The 19,939-nt window shown below is 34.0% G+C and overlaps 1 protein-coding gene across 1 annotated transcript in view; it reads right to left on the bottom strand.

Annotated features, from left to right (window-relative positions):
* The window catches only part of loxl4 (lysyl oxidase-like 4), a 56,749-nt gene that overhangs the window by 11,909 nt on the left and 24,901 nt on the right, over positions 1 to 19,939 (bottom strand). The window contains exons 8-11 of the mRNA XM_056470704.1: positions 9,828 to 9,982; positions 6,113 to 6,280; positions 3,949 to 4,111; positions 1,928 to 2,171 (exon numbers count right to left, since the gene is read on the bottom strand). Coding sequence (XP_056326679.1) covers positions 1,928 to 2,171; positions 3,949 to 4,111; positions 6,113 to 6,280; positions 9,828 to 9,982 — 730 coding nt within the window. The remainder of the gene's footprint in view (positions 1 to 1,927; positions 2,172 to 3,948; positions 4,112 to 6,112; positions 6,281 to 9,827; positions 9,983 to 19,939) is intronic.

Genomic DNA, 19,939 nt, shown 5'->3' with positions numbered 1-19,939 from the left:
TCAACAGGAAGTTGTTGTTATGTTAACGGGGTTACGCTTGCAGAGCTGTTTATTCAGCTCGACTGAATAGATGCTTTCAAATGCCAACTTTACTCGTTGTTGTTCTAAAAGATTAATAAAACAGGTTTGGCTTGTGAACACGCATAGCCCGCAACTCCTCCACAACAGAGTGCCTTGTTCCCACAGAATAGCTCTGCAATTATTTTGAGAGTGCATATAAAGGGAGGTGCTCAAAGCAGCTAATTAATCTGAGAGATGACGGCTGACCGCTCTTTACCTGTTTCATAGCAGGAGTGAGTGTTCCTTTCATTGCACACTGACACGACTGACTCAACTGAAAGGATATGGCACCACAAATACTCATGTAGAAACAAAGGTGGTCATACGTCAGGGTTTTTCCTATATGTTGTGGTTCCATGTGCTGTCTGCATTATTTTAGCAAGCCATTCATTAAAGTAACATATGCAAGAGCTGGTTCTGAAAGGCACTGTTGTGGAGTACACTGATATTTTAAAATGAATTTAAATTTATAAAAAAATAAATAGAAAAACTTAATATCGATTATAACAGATACGCTTTGAATAAATATGCTTTTTGCTCGTTTTACATTTTTAAGATGCAGGAAAAAGTAATAAAAACAATTAAAAAAAAGAACAAAACAGATTCAAAAATTGAATATGAAAAAGGTAAAAAAAAATAGCAAATTCTAAAAAAGTTAATAACAATCATTAAAATATTAATATATAAATATAATATAAATTTCTAAATAAAAATATAAATTAGCATAATAATAATAATAATAATAATCATATATAAATGTAATATAAATACATAAATAAAAAAAATAAATAAATATATAAATATAAATAATAATAATATATTATGTAATATAAATATATAAATAAAATAAAAATAAATAAATAAATAAATAAATAATATAAATAATAATAATAATATATAATGTAATATAAATACATAAATAAAATATAAATATATATATATACATATAAATAATAATAATAATAATAATAAATAGATATTGTAATACAAATTTATAAATAAAATAAAAAATAAATATAAAAATATAAATAAAAATAATAATATTAATATATAATGCAATATAAATATATAAGTGAAATAAAATAAATAAATATATAAAAAAATAATAATAATAATATATAAATGTAATATGAATATATAAATAAAATAAACAAACATAAACATAAAAATAAACATATAAATATAAATAATAATAATATGTAATGTAATATAAATATATAAATAAAATAAAATATATAAATATTTTTTAAATATAAAAATAAATAATAATAATAATAATAAATATATTTCAAATGGAAAGATCAAATGGAAATGCATGTTCTTTAATGCATCACAAACAAAAAAAATTCCCTTTTTATGAAAGATGATAAATATACTGTATTCATGCTATAGGCAGAGATGGCAAATGTACACAAATACTTTACTTAAGAAGATGTACCTTCTCCCTCTGTCTCATCTACGCAGTCATCCTTGCCTTTCTCATAGTAATCTTAATATTACATACCCTGCATTATAGCCTATAGGTTGAAAAAGCTGCGCACCACGCAGGCACGCAATAACGAAAATAGACTGACTGCATCAAAAAGGTGCTCAAATTGTGCAATGACAAGAAATAATATTGATCGCGCCACCAACCACATGAAAATGAAAGTAATGAGCCTGATGTAAAGATGTAAGAAGTAGAAAGTACAGATATTTGTGTAAAAATGTAAGGAGTAAAAGTAAAAAGTTGTCAAAAAATTATGCAGTGAAGTAATGTACTGATAGCAGAAAAATCTACTTAAGTACAGTAATGAAGTATTTGTACTACTTCCCATCTCTGGCTATAGGCTATTCATGCTGTCATGTGATATATACAGCCCCTCACCTGTGGCACTGATGCCACGTCCAGGACTCTCTTGAAGCCCGTGGCCTGAAGTCGGCTCTGCCCAGATTCATGATCCGGGAGGAAAAGCGCAGCAGACGGCGATGCCCGTATGGCCACTGCATGCGGCTGGCAGATGAGGACAGACAGTTCTCCTCATGGGCACAGGTGAGCAGATGCAGAGGCCGGTCTTCCAGATAAGAGCTCTCCTGAACAAGCTGCGCATCCAAAACCAGGTCAGGTGCCGCTAAAACAGAAAGGCGATTCATTCATGTGGACTATTCAGTGGAGATTTCATTATTAAGAGCACAACACAGATATGTAATAACGTCCTTCATTTTCTCCATATACTCTAAAAATGCTGAGTTGTTGTAACCCAACATTGGGTCAAATATTTTTTTATTAAATAAAAAAAATGTATCTATCTGTTGGGTTTGTCCATATTTGACCCAGGCAACACTGGATTATAACAACCCAGGATTTCCTTTGAGTGTAAGGATATTGATTTTTAACTGATAACTGAACTTCTATTCAAAACAATTAATAGTTTAATAGCTGAATTCATGCTAAACTACATTACCCATGATGCTATGAAGGAAATTCCACCAATCAGAGAGTCGCAAAAAGCAACTTCTACCTAGAAATTCTCAATTATTACAATTATAGAAATTAGTTAAAAATATTTAACTTTTATTTTTATCATTATTACTCCTATAAAATTGTGATAACACTTCAGAATTCAATTTATTTTGTGATATAGAGCATTCAGAAAATGAGAAGTAGTCAGAAAAACACATTTGCTGTGCTTACCAATCAGGGTTATTGTAAATATTGACTTCATAACTCTTCTGAAGTTATAAAATTGTTATTGTGCTCTAAAAATGAAAGTAAACAAAAACAAAAGTAACGTTTTTCCTGAAAACATGGCACTTTTTTGTTGTTTTATGCAAAAATATCAACTCAGACAACATTTTAATTTAGATACAGAAGAAATCATCAAAAATCATCATCAGTCAATAGTAGTTATAAAACAAAATAAAACATATAGATACATTTTTAACGTGACTTTCCCAGAGTTTCCCATGCTTAATGGGACTGTAGTTCTTTCCTTCATTAAAGCTGTTAACTACAGTCTTGAACCTTCATCTCAATATTCATATAATTCTTTGCTTCAAATCAATAGTCCCTTTCACACAGTGATATCGATAAATATCCGGAAAATTACCGGAATGACTTTACCGGTAAATTTAAAAAAAAAAACGCTGTTCACACAGGCAAGAACGCTGTGGAATTTTTCCGGGTAAGACCATTCACACATCCATTCCAAAATACCAGTAAATTCTGACATCATTAACCAGAAATGAGCTCTAAACATCTGCGCTTTTATTTGTAAACACAGAAGGGGTCAGGCTTTTGTTGATGGTTGATGGTACATAATGTGTGTGTGTGCTGGCGCTCACCGGCTGCTTCACATGCACACGCGTCAAGCAACTGAAGCAGAGCTTGAAGGTAAACAAACATCGGTTTATCATAAGCATTTTATCGATATTTTTTCCACAGTTGGCATTAGGAAATATTCAAAGGCTTTTATTTTCGTAAACAGCGCGGATGTGAATGTGTCTGAATGTTCTGATTGGCTGGAGTAGACGTCTCACATCAGCGTGTTCTAATCGTGAACGCGCTCTTTCTGGCAATTTTCCTTCTGCGTTCACACAGAGCAGCATTCCGAATTTACCAGAATGAATTTATCTGTATTTTCAAAAAGGGCCCATTCACACATGATCCCTTTCCAGAAAATTGCCGGTAATTTTCCAGAAAGGTCTGTATGTGTGAAAGGGGCTAATGTTTATAATATTGTGATTTATCTCGAAGCTGGTTAATTTGGTTTATGTTTTACTTTTGTTTTTAACAGGTACTTTTTAAAATCTTTAATGGGATGCATTAATAGGAAAAAAATCCTTCCAGAACAAGCACTGTTGAAAAAGTGAACAGGACTAATGCATTCTACATATTTATTCACTTACTCTCAGAACAGGTGATGCCTGCTGCTTTGGCTCCGCCTCCTCGAGGACAGTGGACGTAACTGTTGCGACGACACTGCTGGATGGACATTTCTGTTCCCACACAATGAGCGCCACTCAACACCACTTCCTCTGCCGCTGGGTCTCCTTGCCAATAATATGTGTCCTATACATTAATTCAAAGGCCACATCTTATTTGTCTGTATATGAAATGCAATACCTATTTAAAAATGCAGTAAAGCATAATGTATAGATTTTATGAAATACATGTTGGTAAGCTGACATGCTTGTTTATTTATAGTTATGACATTGTGATTCATGATATAGGGTTTTGAAATATTAGATCAGAATTATGCTCTCAAATAAGGCTGCATTTATTTTACAAATGTGAATTTATTTCTGTGGTTTACGATGAATTTTCAGCATCATCAAATCAATCTTAAGTGTCACATAATCCTTCAGAAGTCAATCTAATATGTTCATTTGCTGTTCAAGAAATATTAATTATTGCTATTATTATTATTATTATTGATTTTTAAAACTGTTGAATTGTTTTTTAAGAATACTTTCATAGGCAGAAAGATCAAAAGCTCAGTGTTAATTTAAATAAAGAGCTTTTGTAACATTCTACTATCCAAAAGATGGATTAAATATTTTTTACATACTTTTTTTTTTGGGGTGGGGGGGGGGGGGGTTGTAATCAATGATCATAATAAATGATAAAGACATTTAGAATGTTATAAAATATTTATAATTCAGATAAATTTTAAAATAATATATCTATCATAGACATCTGAAAAAACTACTTGTATTTTCAACAATAACAGTGATAATAATAATAATAATAATAATAATGTTTTTTTATTGTCCCAGTCCAGTCCTGATAGTATATAAATATATACACTCACTGGCCACTTTATTAGGTACACTAGTCCAACTCCTCGTTAATGCAAATATCTAATCAGCCAATCACATGGCAGCAACTCAATGCATTTAGGCATGTAGACATGGTCGAGACGATCTGCTAAAGCTCAAACCAAGCATCAGAATGGGGAACAAAGGGGATTAAAGTGACTTTGAATGTGGCATGGTTGTTGGTGCCAGACGGGCTGGTCTGAATATTTCAGAGACTGCTGATCTACTGGGATTTCACACACAACCATCTCTTGGGTTTACAGAGAATGGTCTGAAAAAGAGAAAATATCCAGTGAGCGGCAGTTCTGTGGGCACAAGTGCCTTGTTTACACCAGAGCTCAGAGGAGAATGGCCAGACTGGTTCGAGCTGATAGAAAGGCAACAGTAACTTAAATAACCACTCGCTACAACCGAGGCATGCAAAAGAGCATCTCTAAATGCACAAAACGTCCAACCTTGAGGTGGATGGGCAGCAGAAGACCACACCGGGTGTCACTCCTGTCAGCTAAGAACAGGAAACTGAGGCTACAATTTGCACAGGCTCACCAAAATTGGACAATGGAAGATTGGAAAAATGTTGCCTGGTCTGATGAGTCTCGATTTCTGCTGCACCATTCAGATGGTAGGGTCACAATTTGACGTCAACAACATCAAAGCATGGATCCATCCTGCCTTGTATCAACGGTTCAGGCTGGTGGTGGTGGTGTAATGGTGTGGGGGATATTTTCTTGGCACACTTTGGGCCCATTAGTACCAACTGAGCATCATGTCAACACCACAGCCTACCGGAGTATTGTTGCCAACCATGTCCATTCCTTTATTTTCATAAAACGCGAATCATCCCAGACTGGTTTCTTGAACATGACAATGAGGTCATTGTACCTAAATGGCCTCCACAGTTATCAAATATCAATCCAATAGAGCACCCGCAGGATGTAGTGGAACGGGATATTCGCATCATTAATGTGCAGCCGACAAATCTGATTCCTGATCTCAGCTCTTGCTCAACAGTTCAAATATGTGCAGTCCGCATTCCAACTGTACCTGTCATTCTGTCTCAAAATACCCAGTTTACCCTGTCCCACCTCCTCACCTCCTCAAAACAACTACTGTTTAACACTAATGTTGCCCAGAAATATCCTGCACAGGAAGCTCTCAAACGTACACAGACTGAGGCGACCAAAACAAACAAGACAAGAGACACATTCAAAGCGATATTACTGGAAAACACAACATTTCTCAGTCGTCTCACCTGATGGGCGCGTGCGGCGAAACCAAAGCCCAGCTGTCTGCACACCACCATTGCTTCATTTATCCCCCAGTTCTCACTGCAGATCGTCCCCCAGCGCTTTCGGCCCCCGTCCTCCATGAGCACCTCCACGCGACCTTCTCCTGGGTCCCGGCCGCCCGCCAGACGCACCTGAAACACACAGAGATCATTTGACACGCAGACCAAGAAACACATCTAGTGCTGATGATACACAGGGCAATAATTTGAGCAACGCCTCTGGGAAATGATCAGTCTTAAGCACGTTCCTTTAAAAGAGTAATTTGTTATAGTTACTTCTCATAAAAAGTAACTGAGTTGGTAACTGAGGTACATAATTCTAAAAGTAACTAATTACCAGGGAAAGTAACTACTGTGTTACTTTAAAAAAATTGTCAAATGACTATGAAATAACTTTAAAACATTGTACACTAATCTACACTATTTTAATGTTGTTGTGGGACAATGAGAGAGACAACGAAAACTATATATCTAAGTATTATATTGTTTAATTCTGTTTGAGTATTAAGTGTTTACGGTGGAGAAAAATGAAGTTTTATTTGCTTTGATGTCGTGGCTTCGTCTTCTCCTTTGGTAGCAGAGCTCCCGTTATCACCTGCGTAGCCACTAATTTTATGGTGGCACTTGACAAAGTGTGGTGCTTCATTATATTAGGATTACTTGTCACCAGTGGTGGAAAGAGTATAGAAAAATCATACTCAAGTAAAAGTACCATTACTTGCCTAAAAATGCAGTGCGAATAAAAGTATCTGTTGTAAATATTACTCAAAGTATGAGTAAAAGTAGCCCTTTCAGAAGTACTCAAGAGTAGTGAGTATTATGCTGTTAAAGGCTGATGCGTTTAGATGTAATTTGTGCATGTGTGTGTAAAGTAACATTCTGCAGTGCATCTAGTTATTGCCCATCAGGCACACAACATCATAAGATGTTAATATTAGGTTAGATTTAGGTTGTAATGTCAGGTGACCAAAATTCAACGTCTAGCCAGCGTCTAAAGACAAAATTATTTTGATGTTCAATAATGACGTCAAATGACGTTGCTATTTGGTCGATTTTAGGTTGTGTTAAAAAGTGACCAAAATCCAACGTCGAGCCAACATCTTAAACCAACATATTGACGTCAAATACTGACATTTATTTGTCAGGTATGGCAACTAAAATCTAATGTCTGATAGACGTCATAGGTGATAATGTCCACACAACGTCAAGCTGTATCATCATTAGATGTTGATATTTGATTGGTTTTAGGTAGGACATTGACGCCAAACTGATTTTCATTTCCAAACAAAATGCAATGTCCCCACAACACTGGGGTACAACGTCAATCTGACGTCTTATGCCTAATGGGTGTTTAAGGCCATTTCGGTCATCATACAGTAAACATCCGTCATCTTCTCATCAGTGACATGTATTTATACAGTCTCTGGGTCAATGCATGTAAAGATTTTGGACATCTTCTTGGATTCTTTTAATGTTTCCAAACAATTGTTTGCTGCAATTATAAATCGCCCATGTCTTGAGGTAGTTCATTATGATGTGATTTACCTTGTGCGATTTGACTGGACAGGAATCACAGGACTGATTTTTCTAATCCTCACAGACAAGAAAAAATAAAGTAGTGACTGCAGGTTGAAGGAAAGTAGTAGAGTAAAAGTAGCGATACAGCATTCAAAATGTACTTAAGGGAAAGTAAAAGAACACATTTTTAAAACTACTTAGTAATTTACAATTTCTGAGAAAAACTACTCAATTACAGTGGTTTGAGTATTTGTTAATAGTTACTTTACACCACTGCTTGTCACAGACGCAGAGAGACTCCTTTTTCCTGGGCATAAGTTGCACGATACATAAACGTTCTTGCCTTTCACCTCAACGAGGGAAAAGTAGTGCTTATATTTCCACTTTGCAAACGTTACTATTGATCTTGTTGGATTTGCCATCGTTCTGACTCCTGGTGGTTGGTATGTGTGACTGACTGTGCGTGTGCTGGTGTGAACACCCGCACTACTCTGCCTCTGATTGGCAAACGATGGAAAGTACTCTATCTAAGCAAATCATCACATTCACAGACACACCAGTCATCATCACTGGTTGGTTTTGTGTCCCACCCCTGTTTCATGTGTCTCACCCTGTGTCTCATCACTGGAAATAATGCAGTTAATGAGCAGGGCAACTAATTAGGGCAATGGGATACAGATATAACATTGTTGCCCATTCTCAATAGGAAATCAGCTGAGCAGCATTGCTAATATTGCCCAATAACATTGGTTACATTGGTTGCCCTGTGTGTCAGCAGCATAAGAGGCTGTTTACAGCTTGTCCCTTGTTTTTTTCTGATCAGTTACCTAGCTGATCATGAAAAGGACAGGTGTAAATGCCCTCAAAAGCGAATTTGATATAAATCTGATCAACTTAACCTATCTCTTCCGCAATCACCTGAACCCCTGTGAACAAAACCAGGACCTACTTCATCACATGACAACCCCAAACTGAGAGTGCCTCACACAGGTGGGCTTCACAAGAAAACACCTGACAACTGTAGAAAACACCTGACACCAACCGACACTTGCACTAGTTTTGCACTGGGCACGTTGCAAACATGCAACGCCTCTATAAGCACTGCTAAAACTACAATTATTTAATCAAAAACTGTAACTAAACAAATAAAAACTGAATAAAAATATTCACAAAATAAAAACAGTCGCCTCAAAGGCAAGAAGGTTGCTGTGCTGTGTCAGTTGGCATTTCTGTGTGGAGTTTGCATGTTCACCCCGTGTTGATGTGGGTTTCCTCCACAGTCCAAAGACATGCTCTATATGTGAATTGAATAAGCAAAATTGCCGGTATGTGTGTGAATGAGTGTGTATGGGTGTTTGCCAATACTGGGTTGCAGCTGGAAGGTCATCCACTGCGTAAAAACATATACTGGATAAGTTGCCGGTTCATTCCGCTGTGGTGACCCTTGATAAATAAAGGGACTAAGCCAAAGGAAAATGAACGAATGAATGAATGAATGAAATGAACTAAAACTAAACTGAAATTTATAGTAAAATTTAATTTAGCATTGAAATAAAAACACAATAATCTTGGTGTATACTTAAAATTAATTATGTAAGAAGTAACTGATGAGGGGACGTTAAACTATTAGAAAATAATGCACACAATAATGCACAGCCAAGGTGATCATGTGGCCATGACACAAAACATGGAATGCATTATTTTATAATAATTCAACAGACCAGAGTCATTTACTTCACTTACACACATACCACATGTCTTCCCTTTTGCACATTACCCCATACAAGACATCTCTCAGGTTTTTGTCCTAAAACAGCTTCTGTTTGTTGGGCTGGTTTCTTATGTCATCCCAAAAATATGACATCTGTCTTTTTGGTTATGTTTTAGATTTTTTTTGACAGTTATAGGTTGTGAAATAACAGAAATATTTAGCGTAGCGATATTGAACTGTAATGTGGTCAAGATCATGCATAGAACCGAACACCAGAACGTTCATCAGCCAATAAGAATCAAGCATTCAACAGCTCTATAGTATAATGCAAAGACATTTTAATTATGTCTTGAACTGTACAACTGTTTTTTGTTATAACTTGACTGTGTATTTTCCACAACATGTAGAATTACAGCATACCAGAGAAAAACCAGTGTTAGTTTTGCTCACCGTGTTTTCCACGCCCGTCTTAGGAACGTAGCACTTGACAGAAGCGTCCCGGTTGTGTTTGAAGGTCCAGGGCTGGACATCCTGGAAGAAACAATCTAAAATAGAGCGCTCTGTGCCCGCGCACCGCACTGAGTTCATGTGGATTGGCCCCGTCCCTGCAGAACAAACAAACAAACTGTAAATGTCACTGGGCCTTTACAAGTTAAAAGTCTTAAATAAAAAAACAAAATAACAAACACCTGGCCTGTCTGAGGACCTAAAGCCATAGACAACACTGGATACTTTCTCAGAGACCCTTTCCCAAACATTGCTAGTGCAATTTCAGCAACTGCTGTCATCTCAAACTAACCCTTGTTCTTTAAATCCATGGAGGATCTGTGTGTTTACCATTAATGGATATTATTTTGACTAAGTATTAAATGTCACACTTCATTAAGCCCACAAGCATAGGGAAATATTACTGTATTAGTATTTTTATCTGTGTCAGTGCAAATATGTCTGAAAAAATTAGGTGGTGGCGGCTGTGTAAAACATATACTGGATAAGTTGGCGGTTCATTCCACTGTGGCGACCCCTGGTAAATAAGGGGCTAAGCCAAATGAAAATGAGTCAATGAAAATAGGCTGTTTTAATCCAAATATGGACAAAAGCGAGTCATTGGGTTACATTTGAAATTATTATTTCATATTTCTCCCAATTGTTGTTGAAACAACTCAGCATTTTTAGAATGTAAACATGTTTAATTAAGACAAATTTAGCTTAGAAACAAAATGTCCTGTTTTCCCAATAAAAAATACAAATATATATATATATATAGACATAGGGTCACAAAAATGAACTTAATTTAAAGGGAAAACATTTTTCTCTGTCCACACCTGCAGATATTTGTTCTTGTTTTAAGGTTAAACTCAATTATTTTTATTTATTTATTTATTTATTTATTTATTTATTTATTTATTTATTTATTTATTTATTTGTTTATTTGTTTGTTTGTTTGTTTGTTTGTTTGTTTGTTTGTTTGAAAAAAAGTTATGTATCTTAAATGAATACTGAAAACTCAAGTCATAATTTACTCACTCTTCACTCGTCACAAACTTGTTTGAGTTTTTTTCTTCTGTTTAGCACAAAAGAAGATATTATGAAACATTTTAGAAACCGTTAACCATTGACTTCCATAGTATTTTTGTTTTTAATTGTTGCAGGTTTCTAACATATTTCAAAATATCTTCTTTTTGTGTTTAACTGAAAAAGGAAGCCCATAATGGTATTAAACCCCTGGGAGTAAATGATAAGTAAATAAAAATTTTTGGGTTAACTATCCCAAGGGTTAGGTCACTGATAATGAAAATTCACTGTGTATTTACCCCCCTCAGGTACGCTGGCCGAGAGAGCTTAATGTGCTGCAATTTAAGAAAACGCATGCAATTACAAAAAACGCCAGCAAATGAAGGAAAGATCTTTATCTGTTTGACAGCACACATGCTGCAAATCCTCACAACGCATACAAAAAAAAAAAATTATGGAACATGCTGCATTTTCTCAAAGCGCAAACAAATTACGCAAACATGCTGCATTTTCTCACACTTGCAAAAACATTGACACACAATGGGCATGTTTCAAGGGGACCCAAAAAGGTGATGGACGCTGCAATGCCGTGACTATCGCTCAGTGAAGTTGTAGGGGATATTTAAAAGGTGAGTTTTTTGTTTGTTTATTTTAACATCCTGATTTTCTTGTCTTTTGTATTTTAATACCCTTGAAACATTTCCGTTGTGTCCTGTGCTATTTGAAAGTGTTGTGAGAAAATGCAGCTCGTTTTCGTAAATTGTTTGTGTTGTGAGTAAATGCAGCACGGTTTTTAAAAATGTGTTTGCGTTGGGAGGAATTGCTCCAGTGTGCTATTAAACAGATGAAGATCTTTTCTTAATTTGCTGCCATTTTTTGTAATGGCATGTGTTTTCTTAAATTGCAGCATGTCACCATACTCAGGTCATTCAAGTTCACATTTGTTCACAAAATGTTCACATATTTATCATTGAAAACAAGACAAAAATACTGAGGAAGAAAATTCTTTGCCATCTTGCAAGTCTATTTTTACAAAGAACCATGGCTTTATTATTTTGAGACGTTCTAAACGATGTTTGGTGTGAAAGCAGAAATCCTCATCACACACTGCAGGGCCACACATGAGATCAGATTCAGGGGTGTTCATTTGTTTGTGTTAAATCATATCATCGCATTCTTGAAGTTTTATGAAGATAAAAGCTCGCCTGTGTATCAGATGCCACGGTTCATTTCCCTCTTTGTTTACTGTGACGTAAAAACATTGGTGGATTCAGCCTCAGGTGGCCACTAAATAAGAACTCAGCGTGAACACTGCGCTAAAACTGCAGATATGAATCTCACAAGGATGCAAAACACACTACACAGCATAAATATACCAGAGGAGCATTAGCGTAAGAGTAATTATATAGTTTTCCCCCAGCTCAGAAATACATGCTGGGGAAATTCAGAGTAAATGAAGTAGAACGCGACATGTGGAAAAACAGTGATTATGTGTTACTGCGCTGCGTTTGGTTGTACTGATCAAAAAGACTGATTTCGACCACAGAACAAAGTCATGGCCAGCTGTTTAGTTTTGCAGCAAAATTGAAGGACCCCAAAGGCAAACAAAGTGACCTATGCGGCTACACTTCTGGGAAACAAACTGCTAGAGATTGGCCAAAACCCTAAAGGTTAATATGGAAATGTTCCCTTACAGAGAATATGACATATAATTTAGGAAGTAATCAAAGATTAGGGACCGAAAGTAAAAGTTCAGTGTCATTGCAAAACCCAAAGGCTGACTACAAAAGATATATTTTTGCACTTACAATAACATCATGATTTAATCATAAATGGCACAATTGGTATATTTTTAGTTATTGCATTTTTGTGTTAAACATATACAAAAATGTATAACAAAATGTATAGTAATAAGTAAAGTATATAGTAAAATAAAATATCGTAAAAAATAAAGTTTATTCATTTTCCTTTGACTTATTCCCTTATTTAACAGGGGTTGCCACAGCGGAAGGAACCGCCAACTATTCCAACATATGTTTTATGCAGCGGATGCCCTTACAGCCACAACCCAGTACTGGGAAACACCCATATATACTCTCATTCTCACACACACACTCACTCTACGGCCAATTTAGTCCCTCTAATCCACCTATAGTGCATGTCTTTGTATGTATGCGTGTATATATATTTATATATATATATATATATATATATATATATATATATATATATATATATATATATATATATATATATATATATATATATATATATATATATATATATATATATATATATGAGCAAGGAAATTTTCACAGTATGTCAGATAATATTTTTCTTCTGGAGAAAGTCTTATTTATTCTGTTTCAGCTAGAATAAAAGCAGTTTAAAAATGTTCATGAACCATTTTAAGGTCAAAATTATTAGTCCTGTTAGGCTATATATATTTTTTTCGATAGTCTACAGAACAAAGCATCGTTATACAATAACTTGCCTAATTACCCTAACCTGCCTAGTTAACCTAATTAACCTAGTTAAGCCTTTAAATGTCTCTTTAAGCTGTATAGAAATGTCTTGAAAATATCTAGTCAAATATTATTTACTGTCATCATGGCAAAGATAAAATAAATCAGTTATTAGAAATGAGTTATTAAAACTATTATGTTTAGAAATGTGTTGAAAAAAAATCTTCTCTCCGTTAAACAGAAATTCTGGAAAAAATAAACAGGGGGGCTAATGATTCTGACTTCAACTGTATTTATATGCAATATTCATTAATTAATTTTCCTTCGGCTTAGTTTCTTTATTAATCAGGGGGTCGCCACAGTGGAATGGACCACCAACTTTTTCAGAATATGTTTTGCACAGCGGACACCCTTCCAGCTGCACCCAGCACTGGGAAACAGCCATACCCTGTCACATTCACATACATACACTACAAAAAAATTGTTTATTCAATTCATCTATACTGTATGTCTTTGGATTGTGGGGGAAACCGATGCACCACGAGGAAACCCACGCAAACACGGGAAGAACATGCAAACTCACAGAAATGCCAACTGACCCAGCTGAGACTTGAACCAGCAACCTTCTTGCAGTAAGGCGACGGTGTATATATAAACACACAGGTTTTAACTTCATATAAATTCTACAGTTCAAAAGATTTGGGCAGTATAGTATATAAAACACTTTTTTTACATTCACAGTTCATTCTAATATTCTGATTTGCTCATCAAAAATATTGCTTAACATTATGAATGTTAAAAGATGCTACTTTTGTAGAAACAAATACATGTTTTCATTAGTTTTTTTTAACTAAATGGTAGAAAAGAAAAGCATTGTTTTAAATAATAAATGTGATGTGATTTATTATTAATTTAATGCATCCTTGATGAAAATAATAATAATAATAATTTTTATTATTATTATTACTATTATTATTATTATTATTATTATTATTATTATTATTATTATTATTGTTGTTGTTGTTGTTATTGTTATTATTAATATTATTACTATTATTATTGTTATTATTGTTGTTGTTGTTGTTGTTATTGTTATTATTATTACTATTATTATTATTACTATTGTTGTTGTTGTTGTTGTTGTTGTTGTTGTTGTTGTTGTTGTTGTTGTTGTTGTTGTTGTTGTTGTTGTTGTTGTTGTTGTTGTTGTTATTATTATTATTATTATTATTATTATTATTATTATTATTATTATTACTATTATTATTAGTATTATTATTATTATTAATAAAATCTGAGTAGGTATAAAGCAGCAAATGAACAAAAAAGGCACATAAATAAGAGGAAAATAGAAGCAAAGTAGTCCAGAAGAGGCAGATGGAAAGGGAGTGGTTTCACAAGAGTGTGGTTAATGGAAAATTTACATTTTCTTCCCTCTAAAAATAAAACTACATATATATTCTGCATTAATGGTGTTTCCTTTCATGGGTGACTATAATCCCTATTTTAGGAGCAGATTAAATGGCTATATAAGAAATATTTCTCTCAGCCAAGTGTAATGTCAGCATAAGTTTAAAGATTAAAAAAAGAAGAAATACAGAGTGCTTATACATTTTGCCTGGGTTCATGAGGGTGAACGTGAGTTGAAATCCTTCATCTATAGCATCTGAATGAAGTAAAACCAGCTGATACAGCATTCAAACCAATCTCAAAACATGAAGTCATGTAGAGATAGTTTTACTCTCATCTGACTGGGAGGTCAGGCTTGGAGAGGCTTCAACATAATGTGTTGCTTTTATGCAGAACTGGCCTCTAAAAGATCTACATTCTCGTACAGTAATCATACTCCCAATCATGATTTGGAAAACTATATCTGAACGATTGTGGATACAGGAATGGAATGTGGATACAGCCACAATGATATCCATTTTCAACCCATTGTCCACATTATTCTGAAACTGCATGACTGTATATTTTTGTCTGAAACATGGAATATTTTATTGCCTGCAGGTAAATGCTGTGTAAGAATATTCTTCTTTGATATTTTGTTCTAGGAAAATAATCATATTGAAATAATTTTGATGATGGTATTTGAAAACACACACACACATTAACTCTTATTTGTATTAGACATAATAGTTTTATTTTTCAGATTCTTTTTATTTATTGGATGCTAGTCCTTATTAAATAAACCCTCAACTAAATATATAAACCTTAAACTAAATACTAGCCACATTTCAATTCTAAATGGTGAAACCTGAGGCAAAAAGTCTAGCAGTACTGGTTATTTCACAAATTATTAGCAAATGCCTATTATGTTTGATATGATGGTGTCTAAATAGATGATCTTAATGGATTTTAAGTCTAATTTACCAATGAATTTACATAAGTGGCTGACTAAAATGATGGCTGCTCTTCAGCTTAAAAAATTTAGTTTTGCTAGGACTTGTGATTCAAAAAAAACCTGGGGCCTTATTTTTTAAAAAAAAATTCTAAATTGAAAGGTTTCTTATGAACCATTGACAAGGTCAGATTCAAAATCTTACATTGCTCTCTTTCATTTGATCTTTTCTTCATGCTATACTAAAACAATTATTTTGCTTTCTTCACACTACTTATTTAAAATGAGCTCAAACAACACAATTCTTGAGATTTTTTGGTACAACTGAATTTATGTTCAATCCTCTTAAATTTGGAGACAGGGAGACTTCTTTTTGAGAGTGGGTTCACAATTAGTTGATCTATATTCCATCTCTAATTTTGTTACTTGTGTGTCAATTTCAATCAATTTCGCCTAATCTTGTTTATTTTTAGATGCTTGATATGACATGATGTGACCTCTTTTTACTCCTTTCATTGTTTCCCAAAAGGATCTAATCTGATATATCTCCTTTGTCATTATTTTCTCGGAATGATATAAATTTGTCGGAAAGCTAATCACAAAATTTGAAATCATTTACTAACATTTTATTAAATTTTCAAATATTACTTCCTCTAGATCAATTTATTTTTAAATTGAGAGAAACTGGGGTCTAGTATGTATGATATTTTGTTGAAGTACCATATTGTAACAGTCTTGAATATATTATGAAAAGATTAATTCTGGAATAAGTTTGGTGAACTGAAGAGTAGATTGAAAAATCTTGATCAGTGGGATGAATAGCTCTCCATCTGTCCACCAAATTTAACTTTTGCATATAATTATTTGATAAGAGTGATGATTTGTTTGTTGTAGATCGACGGGGTTGCGTTTCTAGCATTTAACACACAATTATAGTCACCTGCCATAATGACATGTCGACTTAAATTGGTTAACATAATCAATTTGTGTTGGGGCAACATATGATGATCACTTTTAATCATTTTAAAACTGTTCTTAAAATTTGGCTCAAACAAAATCAAATATGCAGCCACTGATTTGATTTCATTTCATTGATAATGATGTATTGTATGTATTGTACTGTAACTGTATATTGTATTATTTTTCACTGTTAAATTTGTTACAACTTCCTGCCCAGGGACTACAGATGCAAATTAGCTTTATAGCTAACTCTGGGACAACATGTCATGTTGTACATTGTCCCTGTATAAATAAATAAATAAAAATAAAAATATATATATGAATCATGAGGAACCCCGCAATTTTTACAGTATAGAATTTGCACTGCACTCTGAACTGTAAACTGTAAAACCCTCCTACTTTAGTTTGATTTGTTTTCACAACCCAAGTGCTTTATATTCGGCAGGACAACTTGTCTATCTCTAATTATTGTGGTCAACTTGTGGTGCAAATTTAAACCCACAAAACAAAAACAGTAAGCCACACAAGTTTGACATATATAAATGCCATTATAGTAAGTGATGACTGACTTTTCACGTTTGGCTGAGCTGTGGATTCATGTTATACTAAATGTCTGGAAAAATCAGCCAGCACAGTGAAGACTGTACTAACACCATTATTCAGGATCATTTCTAAATGCGGTAACCACAGTCTGGTATACATGTAGCCCATCTCAACAGATTTCCTATTTTTACCGCCTGTCCCAAACAGTCCAGCTCTGTTCTGTCATTGAAACACTAATTTGTGTCTCTCTTCACTCACTATATGTTTTTGTGGCCTCGGCTGCTCTGGGGAAAATTATACAGGACAATAAAGTGCATAAAGACGCTATGGATGGCAATCTTTGATCTTAAATAATAGTCCTGCTACATCTTGATACATGAATGAACTCAAAACTCAGCAAGTGAAGTCACTTTCTGAAATGCTTTTTTTTGTCAATGAAGCTGTTAAATTAATTATTTACTTTAATTAAAATTAATAGGTTTTGCATCAGTAACAATAACCCTATTTAGCTGTTTTTTCTTATATTGAAGTCACAATTATTAGCCCCCCTGTGATTTTTTTTTTCTTTTTCAAATATTTCCCAAATGATGTTTAACAGAGCAATGAATTTTCCATAGTATTTCCTATAATATTTTTTCTTCTGGAGAAAGTCTTATTTGTTTTAATTTTTGCAAGAATAAGAATAAATGCAAGAATAAAAGCAGTTTTTATTATTTTTAAACCAATATTTTTTTTTTGATTGTCTACATAACAAACCATCATTATACAATGACTTACCCTAACTTGTCTAATTAACCTAGTTAAGCCTTTAAATGTCACTTTAAGCTCAATACTAGCATCTAGAAAAATATCTAGCACAATATTATTTACTGTGATCATGGCAAAGATAAAAGAAATCAGTTATTAGAAATGAGTTATTAAAACTATTATGTTTAGAAATGTGTTGAAAAAATCTTCTCTCAGTTAAACAGATATTAGTGAAAAAAATAACTTAGGGCTAATAATTCTGACTTCAACTGTAGTTTAAATCATATATATATATATATATATATATATATATATATATATATATATATATATATATATATACACACACACAGTATGTTTTTTTAGACTAATGCTTTAGTTTTTCAAGAACTTACAATCATTAGGATTTTTTCTTTATATTTTGAGATATTTTGAGATCTTTTAAGTGCCAGAAAAAGTTTGGCCAGAGGAGAAATGGTTGTGCCCAACTGAGCCTGCATGCTTTCTCTCGAGGTTTTTTATTTTATTTCACTTTCGTCAAATGGTGAGGTTTTGTTCCTCGCTACTGTCGCCACTGGCTTGCTTGGTTTGGGACTTGTGGAGCTGCGCATTGATGGATTTGTTGTTCAGTGTTTGGACTTTCAGCAATGAAATTTAAACTACACTTAACTGAACTAAACTGAACCTAGCTCTGAAAACTGGACTGACACAGATTCAATTTACTAGAACTTCTATGTTAGGCTGCTTTGACAATCTACATTGTAAAATCACTATAGAAATAAACATGAAAGATTAATCTTATGCCCTACAAGGCTGCATTTATTTGGTTAAACAGTGCTTTAGTGATATGTTATAACAAATTATAATAACAACTTTCAATTTTCATATCTTAAATGTAATTTATTCAGATTATTAAAGCCGAATTCAATGTCATGTCATCCTTCAGAAGTCGTTTTAAAATGCTGATTTTGTGATCAAGAAATATTTCTTGTCATCATCATTGATGATATATTTTTGTGATAACAACCATAAAATATCAGGATTATTTAATGAATACAAAGTTCAAAAGAACTTAATTGCAATAGAAATCTTTGGTAGCATTACTGTCATTTTTGATCGCTTTAATGCATCCATGCTGGATACAATAATTTCTTTGAAAATAAAGCTGAGGCAAACATTAGCTTGCCTATTACTAATATTACAGCTAGGGCTAGGCCGATAAACAATATTATATCAAATCGCAATAAAATTTATGTCAATAACAATAATAAGCTCTGGACTTTTTTTTTACTCTATATCGATTTAAGACCCAATCAAACAGCAGAAGTGTGCAACAATGGAAATCTAAAAGTGTGTTGATATTAGAGATGTACTGAATTTTTGGCCACCTAAAATGTGTCATGCCATTTAATGGAACCTCAATTCGTTGTGGGATCAGTCATTGTTGGGGTACTCTTTTAAATCTAAAAGCATTAACAACTTAGGAATATACATCTTTATCGTTCAGTACGGGAAATAATTATCGAGATTGCATTTTTCCCATATCGCCCAGCCCAAAGTACAGTAATAAGTAGTTCAACACAACATTCATTCATTCATTCATTTTACTTCAGCTTAGTCCCTTTATTTATCAGGGGTCGCCACAGTGGAATAAATCGCCAACTTATCCAGCATATGTTTCACACAGCAGATGCCCTTCCAGCGTCCACCCAGTACTCGGACACACCCATACACACTCACATTCACACTCGTACACTACAGCCAATTTATTTTATTCAATTCACCTATAGCGCATGTCTTTGGAATATGGGAGAAACCAGAGCACTCGGAGGAAACCCATGGGGAGAACATGCAAACTCCACACAGAAATGCCAACCGGCCCAGCCAGGACTTGAACCAGCAACCTTATTGCTGTGAGGCAACAGTGCTAACCACTAAGCCACCATGCTGCCTTCAACACAACATGTATTACATGATTGCTTTGAATATAA

The sequence above is a fragment of the Danio aesculapii genome, chromosome 13 (genome assembly GCF_903798145.1).
Source record: "Danio aesculapii chromosome 13, fDanAes4.1, whole genome shotgun sequence".
NCBI lineage: Eukaryota > Metazoa > Chordata > Actinopteri > Cypriniformes > Danionidae > Danio > Danio aesculapii.
The sequence above is the reverse complement of the archived record's forward strand: the minus strand, read 5'-3'. Positions and strand labels throughout refer to the sequence as shown.